Source organism: Papio anubis, chromosome 1, assembly GCF_008728515.1.
Source record: "Papio anubis isolate 15944 chromosome 1, Panubis1.0, whole genome shotgun sequence".
NCBI lineage: Eukaryota > Metazoa > Chordata > Mammalia > Primates > Cercopithecidae > Papio > Papio anubis.
The window spans coordinates 34,564,632-34,578,859 of record NC_044976.1 but is presented as its reverse complement, the minus strand read 5'-3'; the positions used below and the strand labels follow the sequence as shown (position 1 = coordinate 34,578,859).

The 14,228-nt window shown below is 56.0% G+C and overlaps 1 protein-coding gene across 6 annotated transcripts in view; it reads left to right on the top strand.

Annotated features, from left to right (window-relative positions):
* Positions 1–14,228, top strand: part of STK40 (serine/threonine kinase 40) — a 48,569-nt gene that overhangs the window by 31,149 nt on the left and 3,192 nt on the right. For all 6 annotated transcript variants that reach the window (XM_003891601.3, XM_031666994.1, XM_031666989.1 and 3 more), the window contains 6 exons: positions 1,496–1,723; positions 2,496–2,548; positions 8,036–8,151; positions 12,794–12,938; positions 13,077–13,196; positions 13,608–13,692. In XM_003891601.3, coding sequence (XP_003891650.1) covers positions 1,496–1,723; positions 2,496–2,548; positions 8,036–8,151; positions 12,794–12,938; positions 13,077–13,196; positions 13,608–13,692 — 747 coding nt within the window. The remainder of the gene's footprint in view (positions 1–1,495; positions 1,724–2,495; positions 2,549–8,035; positions 8,152–12,793; positions 12,939–13,076; positions 13,197–13,607; positions 13,693–14,228) is intronic.

Genomic DNA, 14,228 nt, shown 5'->3' with positions numbered 1-14,228 from the left:
AAGAGTATCCCCGTAAACATGAAATCAAATTGAGAGTGATTGTGGTTTCTTGGTATTTTGTCTCTGATATCTTCAGCAGCTTGGCCTTAGTGCATGTCATTTTGGATGAGAGAACCTGGCTGATCGAAAGTGTTTCTAGTATACCGTCTGTGTGCCAGACACTGTGCTAGGGCCTCTGAGAAAAGCAAATATGAGGTGTGGTCCTGCTCTTAAGAAGAAATGTGGAGACTGGGTGCAGTGGCTCACACCTGTAATCCCAGCACTTTGGGAGGCTGAGGCGGGCGAATCGGATCACAAGGTCAGGAGATCGAGACCATCCTGGCTAACATGGTGAAACCCCGTCTCTACTGAAAATACAAAAAAATTAGCCAGGCATGGTGGCAGGCCCCTGTAGTCCCAGCTACTTGGGAGGCTGAGGCAGGAGAATGGCGTGAACCCGGGAGGCAGAGCTTGCGGTGAGCTGAGATTATGTCACTGCACTCCAGCCTGGGTGACAGAGTGAGACGTTGTCTCACAAAAAAAAAAAAAAAAAAAAGGAAAAGAAGAAGAAATGTAGATATTTAGTCCTCCAGGAGTTCCCCAGAGGGGACAGGTCAGTCTACGCCGCATGACACCAAGGACTTCCTCAAGATGGTCAGATGAAGTCCGCAGGTTGTACCTGTTTTTTGTCTTACTCAAAATACCTTTCAGCAAGGAAAATGGGTCTAGAGCTTGCTAGCATTGTGTCCATCTCGCAGCAACAACATTGGTGGCAGTACCCACTTACTGAGCCCTGGCAGTGCAGGACCTAAGCACAGGACATGGATTGTCTTATTTACTTCTCTCGGGCTGTGAGGGAGGGATTACCAGCTCCCTTCTACTGATTAGGAACTAGAGACCTGGAGAGGGTAAGCAAACTGCCCAGGTCCCACAGGTAAAACAAGGTGGCTGGGGCCTGAACCCAGCAGTCTGAGGTCAGAGTCACTCTTAGCCACCACTATGTGACTGTCAGGAGCACTGCATCCATGAGGAAAACAGGTGTCCTGGACACACAGAACCTGTGTGGCCTCTGGAGCCTGCCAAGATTGACCTCTTTCTAACTTCTACCATCTTAGACATCGAGAGGGGTTCTGTTGGTAATTACTGGAACCTGGGTGCCGTGGAGGGAGGATGCCCATTTTTGCTGCTTAAGCACTGGGCTGAGAGGGCCCTTGGGCTTTAAATGCCCAGACCTGATCTGAATCCTTTGCATTATGATCAAAGCATTAAGCTTTCACCTGAGATGTTTTAGCTTCAGCCTCTTGCTGGTCCTGGCATTTGGCACACAAGAGGCTTCACAGTGCTGAGCCACCCCATGGTCTAGGCTGCCCAGGCCTTAGTCGTCTATGGCCTGCACATGCAGGCTAATTCCAGGCTCCCTCACTGGTTTGAGTGTCCAACTCCAGAGAGTCCCAAGCCCTGGCCTTGGCCTTGTCGAGTTCACAGCCAAGCCCTGTGCTGCCCCCTTGCCTCCCAGGACCGCACCTGTGAAATCGTTGAGGACACAGAATCCAGCCGGATGGTTAAGAAGATGAAGAAACGCATCTGCCTCGTCCTGGACTGCCTCTGTGCTCACGACTTCAGCGACAAGACCGCTGACCTCATCAACCTGCAGCACTACGTCATCAAGGAGAAAAGGCTCAGCGAGCGGGAGACTGTGGTCATCTTCTACGACGTGGTCCGCGTGGTGGAGGCCCTGCACCAGGTGAGGCCACACTCTGCTGCCACACCTTCTGGCCACAGAAAGCCACCTTTTTTGCTGCTGCTGAGCAGAAGGCAGCTCTGTCCTGCGCACCCGGGTGTGCTTTGCAGCTGGGAGTGTCCAAAAGAAAAGCGGCTGAATGGCAGGTGCACAGGGGGAGGCACAGTGCCACCCTGCAGGCCACCTTCCTGGTGAGGGCTGACCTGCAGCCCAGCAGAGCCCGTGTGGTAATTCTCCATCAGTTAAGAGGCCTGGTGTCCCCCATGTAGTGATGACAGTGAGATACCCACCCAAGCAACTACAGCACGTCTGAGCTTTTTGTAGGATTAGATGTGTCAGACATGCCAGGACAAAGGGTAGGAGAGCCTGAGCCTCTTCCCGGTGCACCACTAATGTGGGCCGAGCCTGTGGTACTTAGTCACAAAGCGATGACAGCTCCTCCCCGACCCCCAGATCCATCCTGTCTATGGAATGTCTAATGGAGGTGAAAAGATGAGTGACTTTCCCCACCAGCCGCTGCCCAGAGGGGAGAAAGAGCTGAAGAAGCTGCCGCAGATGGGGAGACACTGACTAGGTGCACATTCATTCCCCATCCAGATGCATGGGTCATGTGAACTTAGAACTGTCCTGATCTGCCTGTGGTTGGAGCCTAAAGAGACACATCATAGAATTTTTCCCACCTTCTCTAACACCAGGAGGGCCCCCATCTTACAGGGTGGGCCCTTACCCCACCTCTCACATTGACAATATAAACCATATGCCTGTCGTTTTGCAGAAGAACATCGTGCATAGAGACCTGAAGCTGGGGAACATGGTGCTCAACAAGAGGTAAGATGCCTGTCTCTTCGTCCACGCTGTTACCCTAGGCCTGGGGCAGGCTACACATTGCAACTCTCTGGTGCCCTGCAGTGTCTTCCTGGAGATTCCGACTCAAGACAACCCACTTCCTCCCGGAATCCCAGGACTCTGGGGATGGGATGAACATGGGAATTGGGGGCTTGCTGAGACTGGGAGTTTTGAGCCACAGAAAGGGAGCTCTGGGAAGAACTTTAGATCTCCTCCCTGGTCCATTTATTTGTCATGCCTGGCTCCTAGTGGATACTCAGAAAATTACTATAAAAATGGACTAAATGTCAGGAGCAGTGGTTCCTGCCTGTAATCCCAGCATTTTGGGAGGCTGAGGCAGGAGGATCACTTGAACCCAGGAGTTTGAGACCAGCCTGGGCAACATAGTGAAGACCCCCATCACTACAAAAATGTATCTTTTTTGAATGGACAAACGGGGTGAAGGAATGAGCAAAATGAGGCCTTGCTGTAGGTCAGTTTCCTCAGGAAACAGACTCTGAGGTTTACGTGCAGGAGGTTTACTGTGGAGTGCTCTCAGGGTGACGGGGTGGAATTAGGCAGAGGGAGAAGCTAAACCCTCAGTGAAGTCCCAGCAGGGCCTCAGCCTGAAAAACTCGAGAGTGGGATGGCCCTGCAGATGGCCTGCGCATGGCCTTTGTGCCCCGCCCCAGCAGTCACTGAATGTCTGCTGTCCATAGGGAGGGGCACTCCCTTAGGCAAGGCAGCTGCTTTTGGCTAAGAGAGCCTCCTGGAGAGGGATGCAGCTGTGAGTAGTTACCTGTAAAATGTGACTAGCTCTCTCAGCAGCAGGAAGAGCATGCCTTAGACTTGGAGGTGATCAGGCGGCCCACCCCAACATTGTTGGTGAACCAGCAGCAGAGGGAGACCAAGCGCGGCCCTGGTTTCAGGTTGTCATCCCACCTCAGCAGAGGGTCCTGGGCCTCTTTGGAGTGATCTGGGACAGTGCTACCACTGTCTCACCATGTTGGAGGGACCACCAACCATGTAGGGACCCAGGACCGGCAGGAAGTGGGCCCACTCTGTGGACTACCACCATCCTGGAAATGCGGGGCTGAGAAGGGCGCATCTGCCCCACCCCGCCCCGCCCCGCCCCCAGCCGTTCTTCCTGAGCCTCCCTCCCTCACCTCTCAATTCGGCATTGAGCAGGTTGGAGGGCTTACAAAGGCAGCCCGAATCTCACAGCAGAATTGTTGTGGGTGATTCATTCCATGATGTGGCTGTACCAGCCCAGCCCAGGAGGGGCCCGAGGCCCACTGTCCTCTAAAGGGGCCAAAGCCACAGTGGTCAGAGGAAAAGAAGCTGCCTGAAAGCTGGCCTCCGGGGAGGGGGCATTAACTTGTGCCCCATCTCAGCTGATGGCGAGTTACTGCTGGGGGCTCCAGACCCACAGCTCCAGCCTGAGAGGCCATCGGGACGGTGCTGTGCATCTCAGCAGCTAAGCCTTCTCCATCCTTCGACTAGCACCACCTGGTGCTGGGGCTGCAGACAGAAACTCTCAGTGCCACCACTACCCTCTGGAGCCTACCATCTGATGGGGTACTGACCAGAAGATGGTATCATGTGTGGAGGAGCAGCATGCAGAGGGCAAGGGGCATGTGGAGGGACAGTGGCTGCTGCCTGAGTCGATTCGCGAAGGATGAGTTGGGATTTGCCAGACTGAGAAAGTGAAGGGATGAGAACCTTGCCCTGCTATACTCTGCAGGGGGAAGGGAGGGAAACAGGAAATTCCAGGGCTGCTTAAACCCTGGACTGGCTGAGTGAGTGAGTTGGAGAGGACGGAAGCAGCACGGACATGGGGGTCAGACCTGGCTCACTTCCCAGTGCCAGCTCTTCGTCATCTTGGAGACCATGAGAGTGTGTTCGTTTGGTTACTTATTGATTGAATTCATTTATTGAGGTACCAAGCACTTCTCTGAGCTTCCATTTCCTCATCTCTGAAAGTGAAGGTCATCCTGGCTTCCTGGGAAGACTGGCCTGAGATGCAAATAAGTGGATGTGAGGCTACCTAATATGATGGGCTTTGGCGCATCACAAGCACACCCCAGTGCTAATCCAGCCAGGACTGGAGAGCCTGTGGCTGAGAGACAGGAGAACAGGACCCGTGGGCTCATGTCTCTGGAAATGAGGCCTGCTGCATGTTGAGCGGCCAACGAGGACACCCCTGGTGAGGGCCCAGCGGTCCCCCAGCCATAGCTCTGCACCATGAGAGGAGGTAGTAGGGAGCCCTGACTAAACCAGCCCTGGACTGTGGAGATCCAGTTGTCCTAGAGTTGGGAAATTGGGTCCTGCCCCTTCCCCTGGCCCTCTCTGGGGCCTTGGGCCAGTCCCATCTTGCTGTGGACTACAGGCTCACTGTTCACAAAGAGGGCATAATTTTGGGGCACCTAAACCCATCTGGCCACAGAGCCCATGTCTCCTCCAGCTGGACTAGAGAGCTCCCAGGCCTTCCACAACAGCCATTCATTGGCTCTAAATGAGCATCGCGGGGTTGTCATGGGAACGTGCCGGGCTCATGCCTGCTAACCACACCAGCACTCCTGGCCCCTCTGTGTCGCTGGGGGATTTGCTTCCAACTCTCACTTTTGCAGGCCTCCTTGGTCCTGGGAGTGTAGTCAAGGGGTCGCACCACCCTGCAGACACCGGCGTGGCTGTAGCAGCTCTGCTGTGAGTGTGCGTGCCTGCTCCTCAGGGTGCAGAATGCCGACGCCTCACTCACACCCAGAACCAGACAGAGGTTCTGGCTGCCTTGCACTTGAGTCATGGGTGCTCCAGAGCGGCAGGGTGGTGTGGTGCAGCGAGACTCACTGCTCTGTGTGTGTCCTCTGCCACATCCTCTGCTCTGGGGCCCCACTGTCACCTCGTTCCGTTGAGAGTTGACCTGAAGGAGCTCTAGCCCACTCCAGCCCCTTCCCGCCTGTCATGCCAGGCTCTGCCTCCACTGGAGCAGCAGGCGGGCCAACTGGAGGCCTTCTCAGCAGAGCAGAGTGCACCCAAGGAGCAGACAGGGGAGGTGTTGGCAAGGCAGCTGCAAGGACAAGTTCATCCCGCTTTGGATTTTAAAAGGATCGAAATTCGAAATCCTCTTCTGGGGTTATGCGAGGTGCTGTGGGGTCTTTCTGCTTCCTCCTTTCTTTTTGGTAGGCAGGCAACATACCAAGTTCCTAGAAAAGGAGAAAAACACTGTGGCAGCCCAAAGGGCCATAGCTAAAGTGTGACTCACTCAGAGCCAATCCTGCTGACACACGTCCCCTCCCTCTGTCCCACTCTGCCCTTGCCCCCTCCTGTCAGGACCAGACTAGGACGTGTGGGACTCCCAGGGAGCTGTGCACCTCCTGCTTGGGTGGTGGTGGCGGGGCAGGGGAGCATTGCCAAACCTCAGGAGGCCTTGGAGCTGCCCGTGCCGCTTCCTGTGGAGAGACTCCAGTGCTCCTGCCGCTCAGCCCTGCAGAGCCTCAGCTGTGCCTGCTCGTGCCCTGGTAGAGAGCGGGAAAGTCCCACCAGCAGTGTTGAGTTGAAAGCTCAGCCACACTGGCACGTGCTGTCCCAGGCCTGTTGTCACACCATGGCACCTCTCCCCTGCCGCCTCCAAGACAGAATCTTTCCCACCAGGTGTGCCAACCACCAGCTGCTACTATTTGCCAGGCACTGGACTAAGTGCTGTCCGTGAGATTGTCTTATCTTGCTGAATCCTAACCCAGTTCTGGAGTTTGATGCTAGGATTTCACTGTTGTACACATGAGGAAATGGAGGTTTAGCAAGAGATTCACACAGCAAGGATGTGGCAGAGCCAGTACTAGGAACCTGACTCCCAAACCCACCGTACTGTCTCCTGAGCTGTCCTCCTCCCAGCGTCTTGAGCCTCAGAGACCCACAGGATACATTTGCAGCTTCCGCAGCCATCTCTGACCAGGAGTGCCTCTGCTCTGTGGGAACCTTCTGGACAAGAGGCCTGAGCAGTCCTATATTCAGGGCAGCGGCACTGGAGCTTCAGAGCTAGAGCAGTCCACTCCTTGACATGCATGTGACCCTGCGCAGTGACCCTTCACCTGTGCGCTCAGGCTCTAGCCGCCCGTGGGTCACCAGTCAGATTCCTATGGCAGCTGACGGCAGGCCTGTGTAGGCCCTGGACTCGGCGTTTCCGTGAGGAATCCAGAGGACAGACTAACCTTTGTTTTGCATCAAGGCCTTTGCCAGCAGAATTCCCCAAGATTGCTGAGGGCTCTCAGAACCTCCTGGACGCAGCTCCTGGGGAAATCCACCGGCAGCCACGCGTGCGCTGTGCCTCTGAGAGCTCTGAGAGTTGATGGTAGTGAGAGGCAGCCCAAGGCCCCCATGGAGCTTTCCTTCCTGCTGTCCTCCCAGCTTTTCCCCCTAGCTTTTCCACCCAGCCAGCCAACACAGCAGCAGGGCAGTTGGGCAGAGAGGCATCCTTCCTCATTGCCTGCCCCCGTGGGCCAGGAAGCCTTTCCCGGGCCTCTTAGACAGGGCCTGCCCCCACTCCCAGCCTCCGGTGTGGTGCAAGGTCCTCTCAGGGCACTTCCTTTTGTCCACATGTGAGTTTTCTCCAAAGGATCAGAGCCCAAAGCTGCTCTGCCCCACGCCTTTCAGAGGGAGAGTCTGTGATGTTCTAGCCAGGGCAGAGTCACAAGTACAAGGTAAGGGATGAGTCAGTTTTGATGGAACAGAAGGAAAAGTCATTCAGGGCCTGGGGCCCTGCCCAGGGACACATCTGGGCATGAGGAAGCTGTCAGTTGTGTGCGCAGCTCTGGGACCTCGCAGACCTGGGCTTGGATCCTGCCGTTCTGCTCACCAGCTGCATGACCTTGGCCAAGTCCTTTCACTTCCCTGTGCCTTTGTTGTATCATCTGAAACCGGACAGTGAGAAAATCCCCCTCACTGGCCACTGTCAGTTTCTTCCTCTGCAGTGGTTGTGGGGCCAAGTGAGACAGTGACCTGACAGACTCCGTGGTGTGGGGGCGGCTGGGGCCACCCTGGGGTCACCTCCCAAGGTGGAGTCACTCATCTCTGCTGGCCTGCCTTTTCCTCATGTGTGAATGAGGAAATTGAACTAAATCTCTGGTCACTCCCAGTCTAGAATATGACACGAGGCTGTTTTTGGGAAATCTCTGAAAGTTGTTCTAAGCCCTATGCTGTACCCCGAGATTCATCCAGGGCAGCAGGTCCGGGGATGGCCTGTGCAACACTCAGGACCTGGGAGAGAAGCCAATCCCTGCTAGGACAGCTCGGCTGGTGGCCAGAAAAGTCTGGGGCCTGATTCCTCTGCTCCCTGGAGAGGGGGTTGGGGCAGCTGTTTCGCCCTCTGGCGAGAAGCCCACCTCCTGCTGTTCAGGATCAGGGACTGGCCCAGTGAGGTGTGCCCTGCCTATGTGTCTTGTGCCCGTTGCTATAGACACTGAGGTTTGTTCACTCTCTGTCTCCCATTCCTAGGACACATCGGATAACCATCACCAACTTCTGCCTCGGGAAGCATCTGGTGAGCGAGGGGGACCTTCTGAAGGACCAGAGGGGCAGCCCTGCCTACATCAGTCCTGACGTGCTCAGTGGTACGTGTATGTGCCAGGCAGTGGGCCTCCAAGCTCAGTACAGCCAGGCTCTGTGACAATCCACTCAGCAAATCTGTGGGCAGGCCCTGGGCAAGGTGCTGGTGCTTCACTGGGGGCCCAGACCAGTACTGTCACTCCCCATACAAAATGTTTGGTCTGTTGGAGGTGGAAGACGTAACGATAACACGAATGCATGTTTAATTCCTCTGAGATTAGCGCTAGGGAGGAACGGGATTGCTGTGAGCGTGGATGAAGGGTGCTTGCAGGACTTTCCCCACAAGGTAACAGTTGAGCTATGATCTTAAGGGGAACTAGGAATTCCCTGGGTGTGTGTGACTGGGCTGAGGCGGAGGGTCCCAGAGGCAGCACAGCACATTGGAGCAATTTCAAGCTGCTCAGAAGTGAGCCTGGTTCAAGGGGAAGCCAGAGAGGTGTGCAGGGGCCAGAGCAGGCAAGGTCTGGCGTAGGCCTCGTTAAGAGACGTCATCCCTTACTTCAAGTGCAAGTGGAAGCCATTGAACAGTTCTCAACTGCGCGTGCCACTGTGAGTTTGCATTTCAGAGCCCTCACTCCCTGTCTTTGTTCACTCATTCTGTTACTATTTGCTGAGGGCCACCCAGGCCCAAAGCTCTGTTCTAGACACTTTGGAGACCACAGTGAACAAAGTAGACAAACATCGCTGCCTTCATGGAGCTGACTTTCTAGTGGGGTTGAGACAGATAATACACAAAACAAATAAATGACTCACGGGCCGGGCGCAGTGGCTCATGCCTGTAATCCCAACACTTTGGGAGGCTGTGGCGGGTGGATCACAAGGTCAGGAGTTCGAGACGAGCCTGGCCAATGTGGTAAAACCCTGTCTCTACTAAAAATACAGAAATTAGCTGGGCGTGGTGGCAGTTGCCTGTAATCCAAGCTACTTAGGAGGCCAAGGCAGGAGAATCGCTTGAACCCGGGAGGCGGAGCTTGCAGTGAGCTGAGATTGCACCACTGCACTCCAGCCTGGGCAACAGAGCGAGACTCTCATCTCAAAAAATAAAAAAAAAACTCCCAAAGTTACTGCCCACTGATCTGATTTCCAAGTTCCAGACACAGTGCTGAGCGTGACTACACATTCAAGCTGGAAACCACACAGCCATCCCGGGTGAGGTCAATATCTTTTTTTTTTTTTTTTTTTTTGAGACGGAGTCTCTGTCGCCTGGGCTGAGTGCAGTGGCCGGATCTCAGCTCACTGCAAGCCTCACCGGTTCACTTTATTCTTCCTGCCTCTGTGCCTCCCGAAAGTAGCTGGGACTACAGGCGCCCCACCGGGCCTCGGGCTCATTTTTTGTATTTTAGTAGAGACGGGTTTCACCAGAGTTAGCTAGGATGGTCTCGATCTCCTAACCTCGTGATCCTACTCTGCCTCGCCTCCCAAAGTGCTGGGATTACAGGCTTGAGCCACCGCGCCCGGCCGAGGTCAATATCTTAAGTCCTTTTCTCACAGATGAGGAAATTGAGGCTTAGAGATGACATCTCTTTTCCAAAGTCATAGCTAATAAATAGTAACTGGAAAATGGAGGCAGAGCCCCAGGGCTGCCTCCCACTAAAGCCCATGCTCCCAACTCTTTCACCATAGACTCTGTTGGTTTCCCTTTCCCCCTTGTCCTTGGCCCAAATCCTTTAGGGAACCGGGGCTTACACCAGCTCCCATCCCTCCAACATGGAGAACTTGGGGTTGTCTCCAGGATCCTTCATCCCCACCCCACACATGAGTGCGCCCTTTCTGTGCAGTGGCAGAGCCAGCCTCATCCCAGGTCTTCACACACGTCCTGGTGAGCAGGCTGCTGTAATACAAGCACTTACAACTCCCTCGGAGGCTCCCCCAACTGCTGCTTCTGCTGGAGAGCCAGGCCTGTCCCCAGGGCTGCCCATGTGCAAAGCCAGTAGCACCTTTCCCCAGACCTGGGGGTTTGGTTGGAGTCACCACAGCCTCTGCTAGAGGGATCTGGGTGCCAGGGGTATACCCTAACTCCCTGGGCACCACCCCCATGGCCCAGCACAGCCTGACACCCTCCACAGTAATCCCCAAAGCATCCCTATAGGAGATAGAGCCAGGCTCCTCCCTCCACCCAGCCTGTGAGTGGGGCTGTGGCTGTTTGCAGGGCTCGGGCGGGGGGCTGGCCCTGGTTGGGACTCCTCTCTCACAGCACCAGGCTAGAGTGGCCTTCATGTGCAATCAGAAGCTCTGTGGGCCTCCCTGCTGTTGCCAGCAGCCTATCCTTCTGGCTCTTCCAGACTCGTGCCAGTCTTGGAGGATGAAACAAAGGGATCTGACTGAATCAGAAAGAGTCTTCGACTGGGAGACCAGAGACATGGGTTCTCAATTCTGGCCTTGCTGTTGAACAAGCTGTGTGATCACGGCCTCCAATCTCCTTCTGACTTCAGCTTCCTCCCTCCTGGGTTAGAAGCTGAAGTACCAGCCCTACCATGTGGGTTTCGGGCCCAGGTCTGCCCTTTCATTTGTTCTCCATGTGCCCAGCATGAGCATGGGGCATGGGGCTGTGAAAAGGCAGACCTGGTCTGGCCCTCATGGAGGTGATAGTCTGGCTAATAACCGTGTGAATTTGGGGAAGTTACAGACCTTTCTGGGCCTCCGTTTTTTCATCTATAAAATAGGGATGGCAGTAGTAGTACCTGAGGGATTAACTAATGCCCTTAATCAGCCGGGCACCGTGCCTTACTCCTGTAATCCCAACATTTTGGGAGGCCAAGTTGGGCGGATCACGAGGTCAGGAGATCGAGACCATCCTGGTTAACGTGGTGAAAACCTGTCTCTACTAAAAATACAAAATATTAGCCAGGCATGGTGGCAGGCGCCTGTAGTCCCAGCTACTCGAGAGGCTGAGGCAAAAGAATGGCGCGAACCTGGGAGGCGGAGCTTGCAGTGAGCCGTCTGGCATGATGATTTGCTGAAAGGGAAGCTTGCAGGTGCAGTGTCCCCTCAGAAGCCAAAGCCCAGGGAAGGTTGCCTGCCCTGGTCAGGCTCCCAGCGAGTTTGTCTGGGGAGGGGCCAGTCATATGTCCAGGTCAGGGCAGAGGCTCAGGCTGAGGGAACCCTCCGCAGGTCCTGGAAGCAGATCCTTCCTGCCTAAGTCAGCAGGACAGCTCAGCAGGAAGCATCTTCCAGACACGGGAAGAGAGGCAGCACCTTTTTTGGAGCCATACAGAGCTAAGAATGGTGGCACAAGTAATCAGTTCTGTACTGGCGACCCCACTTGGTGGAGCAAGTTCTAGGAAGAGGGGGCTGTCCTCGAGTCAGCCATGGGGTCAGCCACACAGTCACCGCAGCTGCTCTTTGGCACCGGGGGCTGGAAAGAGCCAAGGATGACACAGCCTGGAAAGAGCTTGGGAGAAGCTCGTCTTCCACAGAACTACCTGCTGTACCAGCCAGGCCAGGTGCTTATTCCCCACAACAGCCCTCTGTGGTAGGCAACAGCGCTATCCTGAAGGTGCCGTGGTACCTTCTGAAGACACAGGCTGAGGCCTGTAATGGCACTGCCATGCCCACATGGCACACCCTCTCCCGGTTAAACTGCTTGCCCTTCACTGGGCCCTGGGCGCCCAGGGAGATGACGCTAGGGTGCCTAGCAGCATCTCTTCCACGCCCACGGAGAACAAAGTTGTGTTCTGGCGTCCAGGCTGCCACAGCCTGCTGGTGTACCGGAGGGTGCATCGCAGGGAGTGGGCAGGGCCAAGGGCTTTCGAACGCTCCAGTAGTCCTCATATTTCGCATTTGGGGGAGTGGGTCAGAAAATGGCTGGCACATGGGAGGTGCCGTATTGCTGCTGGGTGGGTGGACAGGTTGCCCTGAAAGCAGGCAAGCAGCAGGGCCTGACGGTCAGATGTGGGCCCACTGAACAGCCATGTGGCCTTGGACAGGGCCGATCACTGGACCTCAGTGTCCTCAAGCCGTGGAGTGCAGTTAGTGAAATAAAAGTGTTTCTTCCAGTGCTGTCCTAAAGCGGGTGCTCGGTTAGATGTCTGCTCCTTTTTGCTTTACAGATGAGGAAACTCTCACAGCGATGTTAATTAAGTGGACATCCTTCATTTGGCAAATACTTGGGTCCATGCTGGGCACTGGGGCTCAGCAGTGAACACCACAGGGAGGCATCTGCACCTGAGAACTTCCCTTCTAGAGGGCAGATGGGGAGTCACAAGTAGACAAAGGAGGGGACTCTGCAAGTGGTCGTCCGGGTCGTGAAGGAGGCAGCAGGGTGTGGGGACGGTGACAGGCGGAGTGGCTGGCTCATCTGGAGCCAGCTAGTTACCTGCTTTGCCAACGTTCTTGACCCCCTGCTTGTGAGCTGCTGTGCTGGGTGCTGGGGCTGCAGACCCAGGCCTGGCTCCCAGGGGCTTGCCGTCTGGCCGGGCAGGGCAGGTGCTGTGAGCAGGTGCAGAGTGAGCCCTCTCCTCGGGGGTCAGGAGAGGTGCATCCTGAGGAACAGGGGATGGGGGAGCACAGGCAGGAGCTCAGAGGATGGCTCTGAGGGGACCGGAAGTGAGGGTGGCAGGTGGAGGGAGGGCCCCGGGTGGGATTCCAGGCTGGTGAGCCGTGGTGGTGCTGCAGCCTGAAGGCTGAGTGTGGTGTGTGTGCCCGCAGGCCGGCCGTACCGTGGCAAGCCCAGTGACATGTGGGCCCTGGGTGTGGTGCTCTTCACCATGCTGTATGGCCAGTTCCCCTTCTACGACAGCATCCCGCAGGAGCTCTTCCGCAAGATCAAGGCTGCCGAGTACACCATCCCTGAGTGAGTCCTGCCACCCAGGGGGCGGGGGGCGGCCAGCCTGATGGGCTCAAGGCAGGGAAATGGCACAGTGAACCTGGGCATCCTGGCCACAGACCCAGCACCACCTACTGAGCCCTCCTTCCCAACTCCCTGCCTCAGGGATGGACGGGTTTCTGAGAACACCGTATGTCTCATCCGGAAGCTGCTGGTCCTTGACCCCCAGCAGCGCCTGGCTGCTGCCGATGTCCTGGAGGCCCTCAGTGCCATCATTGCATCGTGGTAAGTGGACGGGCACTGCACCGGGCACCAGGCCGCGTCCTCGGGGCCTCTGCCCATCCTACCCAGAAAAAGCAGCCTGCAGTCAGCCTGCTTCTCTGCCAGTTAGAGTCCGATTTCCAGATTCTCTGCATGGGCAAGATCAGGAAGGCGTAGGCAGAGCTGACGGTTAAGCGACTATGGGCTGCCATAGCTGCCCAGGCCATGCCAGTGGGGGATGGGCATTGCCTCACTGAATTCTCACCACCACCTGTAAAGGAGAAATTGTCCCCCTTTATGGATAAGAAAACTGAGGCTCAGAATAGCAGAGTCTCGTGGCAGGAACACAACCCAGGTGTGTCTGACTCCAGCTAATTCTGGGATCAATGGACCTGGTCTCTCTGGGGCCAGCCTGACCTGTCTGCCTCCCTGCAGGCAGTCCCTGTCATCTCTGAGTGGGCCTTTGCAAGTAGTTCCTGACATCGATGACCAAATGAGCAATGTGGATAGCTCCCAGGAGGTGAGTTGGGGAGGGCAGATGGGCCGTTACCCAGCCCCAAGGGACAGGCTTCTGGGGGCAGGCAGGGCAAGGGCAGAGGTGGCAGCTCCCCACCGTCCACAGGGTTTCCTTGGTCTTCTTGCCCAGCCTTGGGGTGGGAAAGGGAGACTTCAGTCCTCAGCCTGAGCTGCCTGGGGCCTGCCTTGGGCTTGGTGTAGCTGGAGATCTTTGGCCAGAGAGGCCTGTGGGGCAGCCGAGCTGAAGCCAGTGCCTGAGTGGCCCAGGCCAGCCCTCTCACCCTCCTCCTGCTGCCCACATCACATTTCTCTGCCCCTGTGAGTCAGAGTTCTCTCTCACCCTTCCTGCTTTTCATTTTTCAGATGATTCATTTCTCCCTGTTTCTTTCCTCCCCATTCCCTGCACTGGAGAAAGTGTTGGGCCTAGGGTGGGGGCAGAGACTTGGCACCAGGCAGCAGCGGGCAGGTGATCTTAGGATGCCCCCTGGAGGGCAGGACTTGGCCGAGCAACAGCATTGCTGGGCCCTGGATATTGGAAGG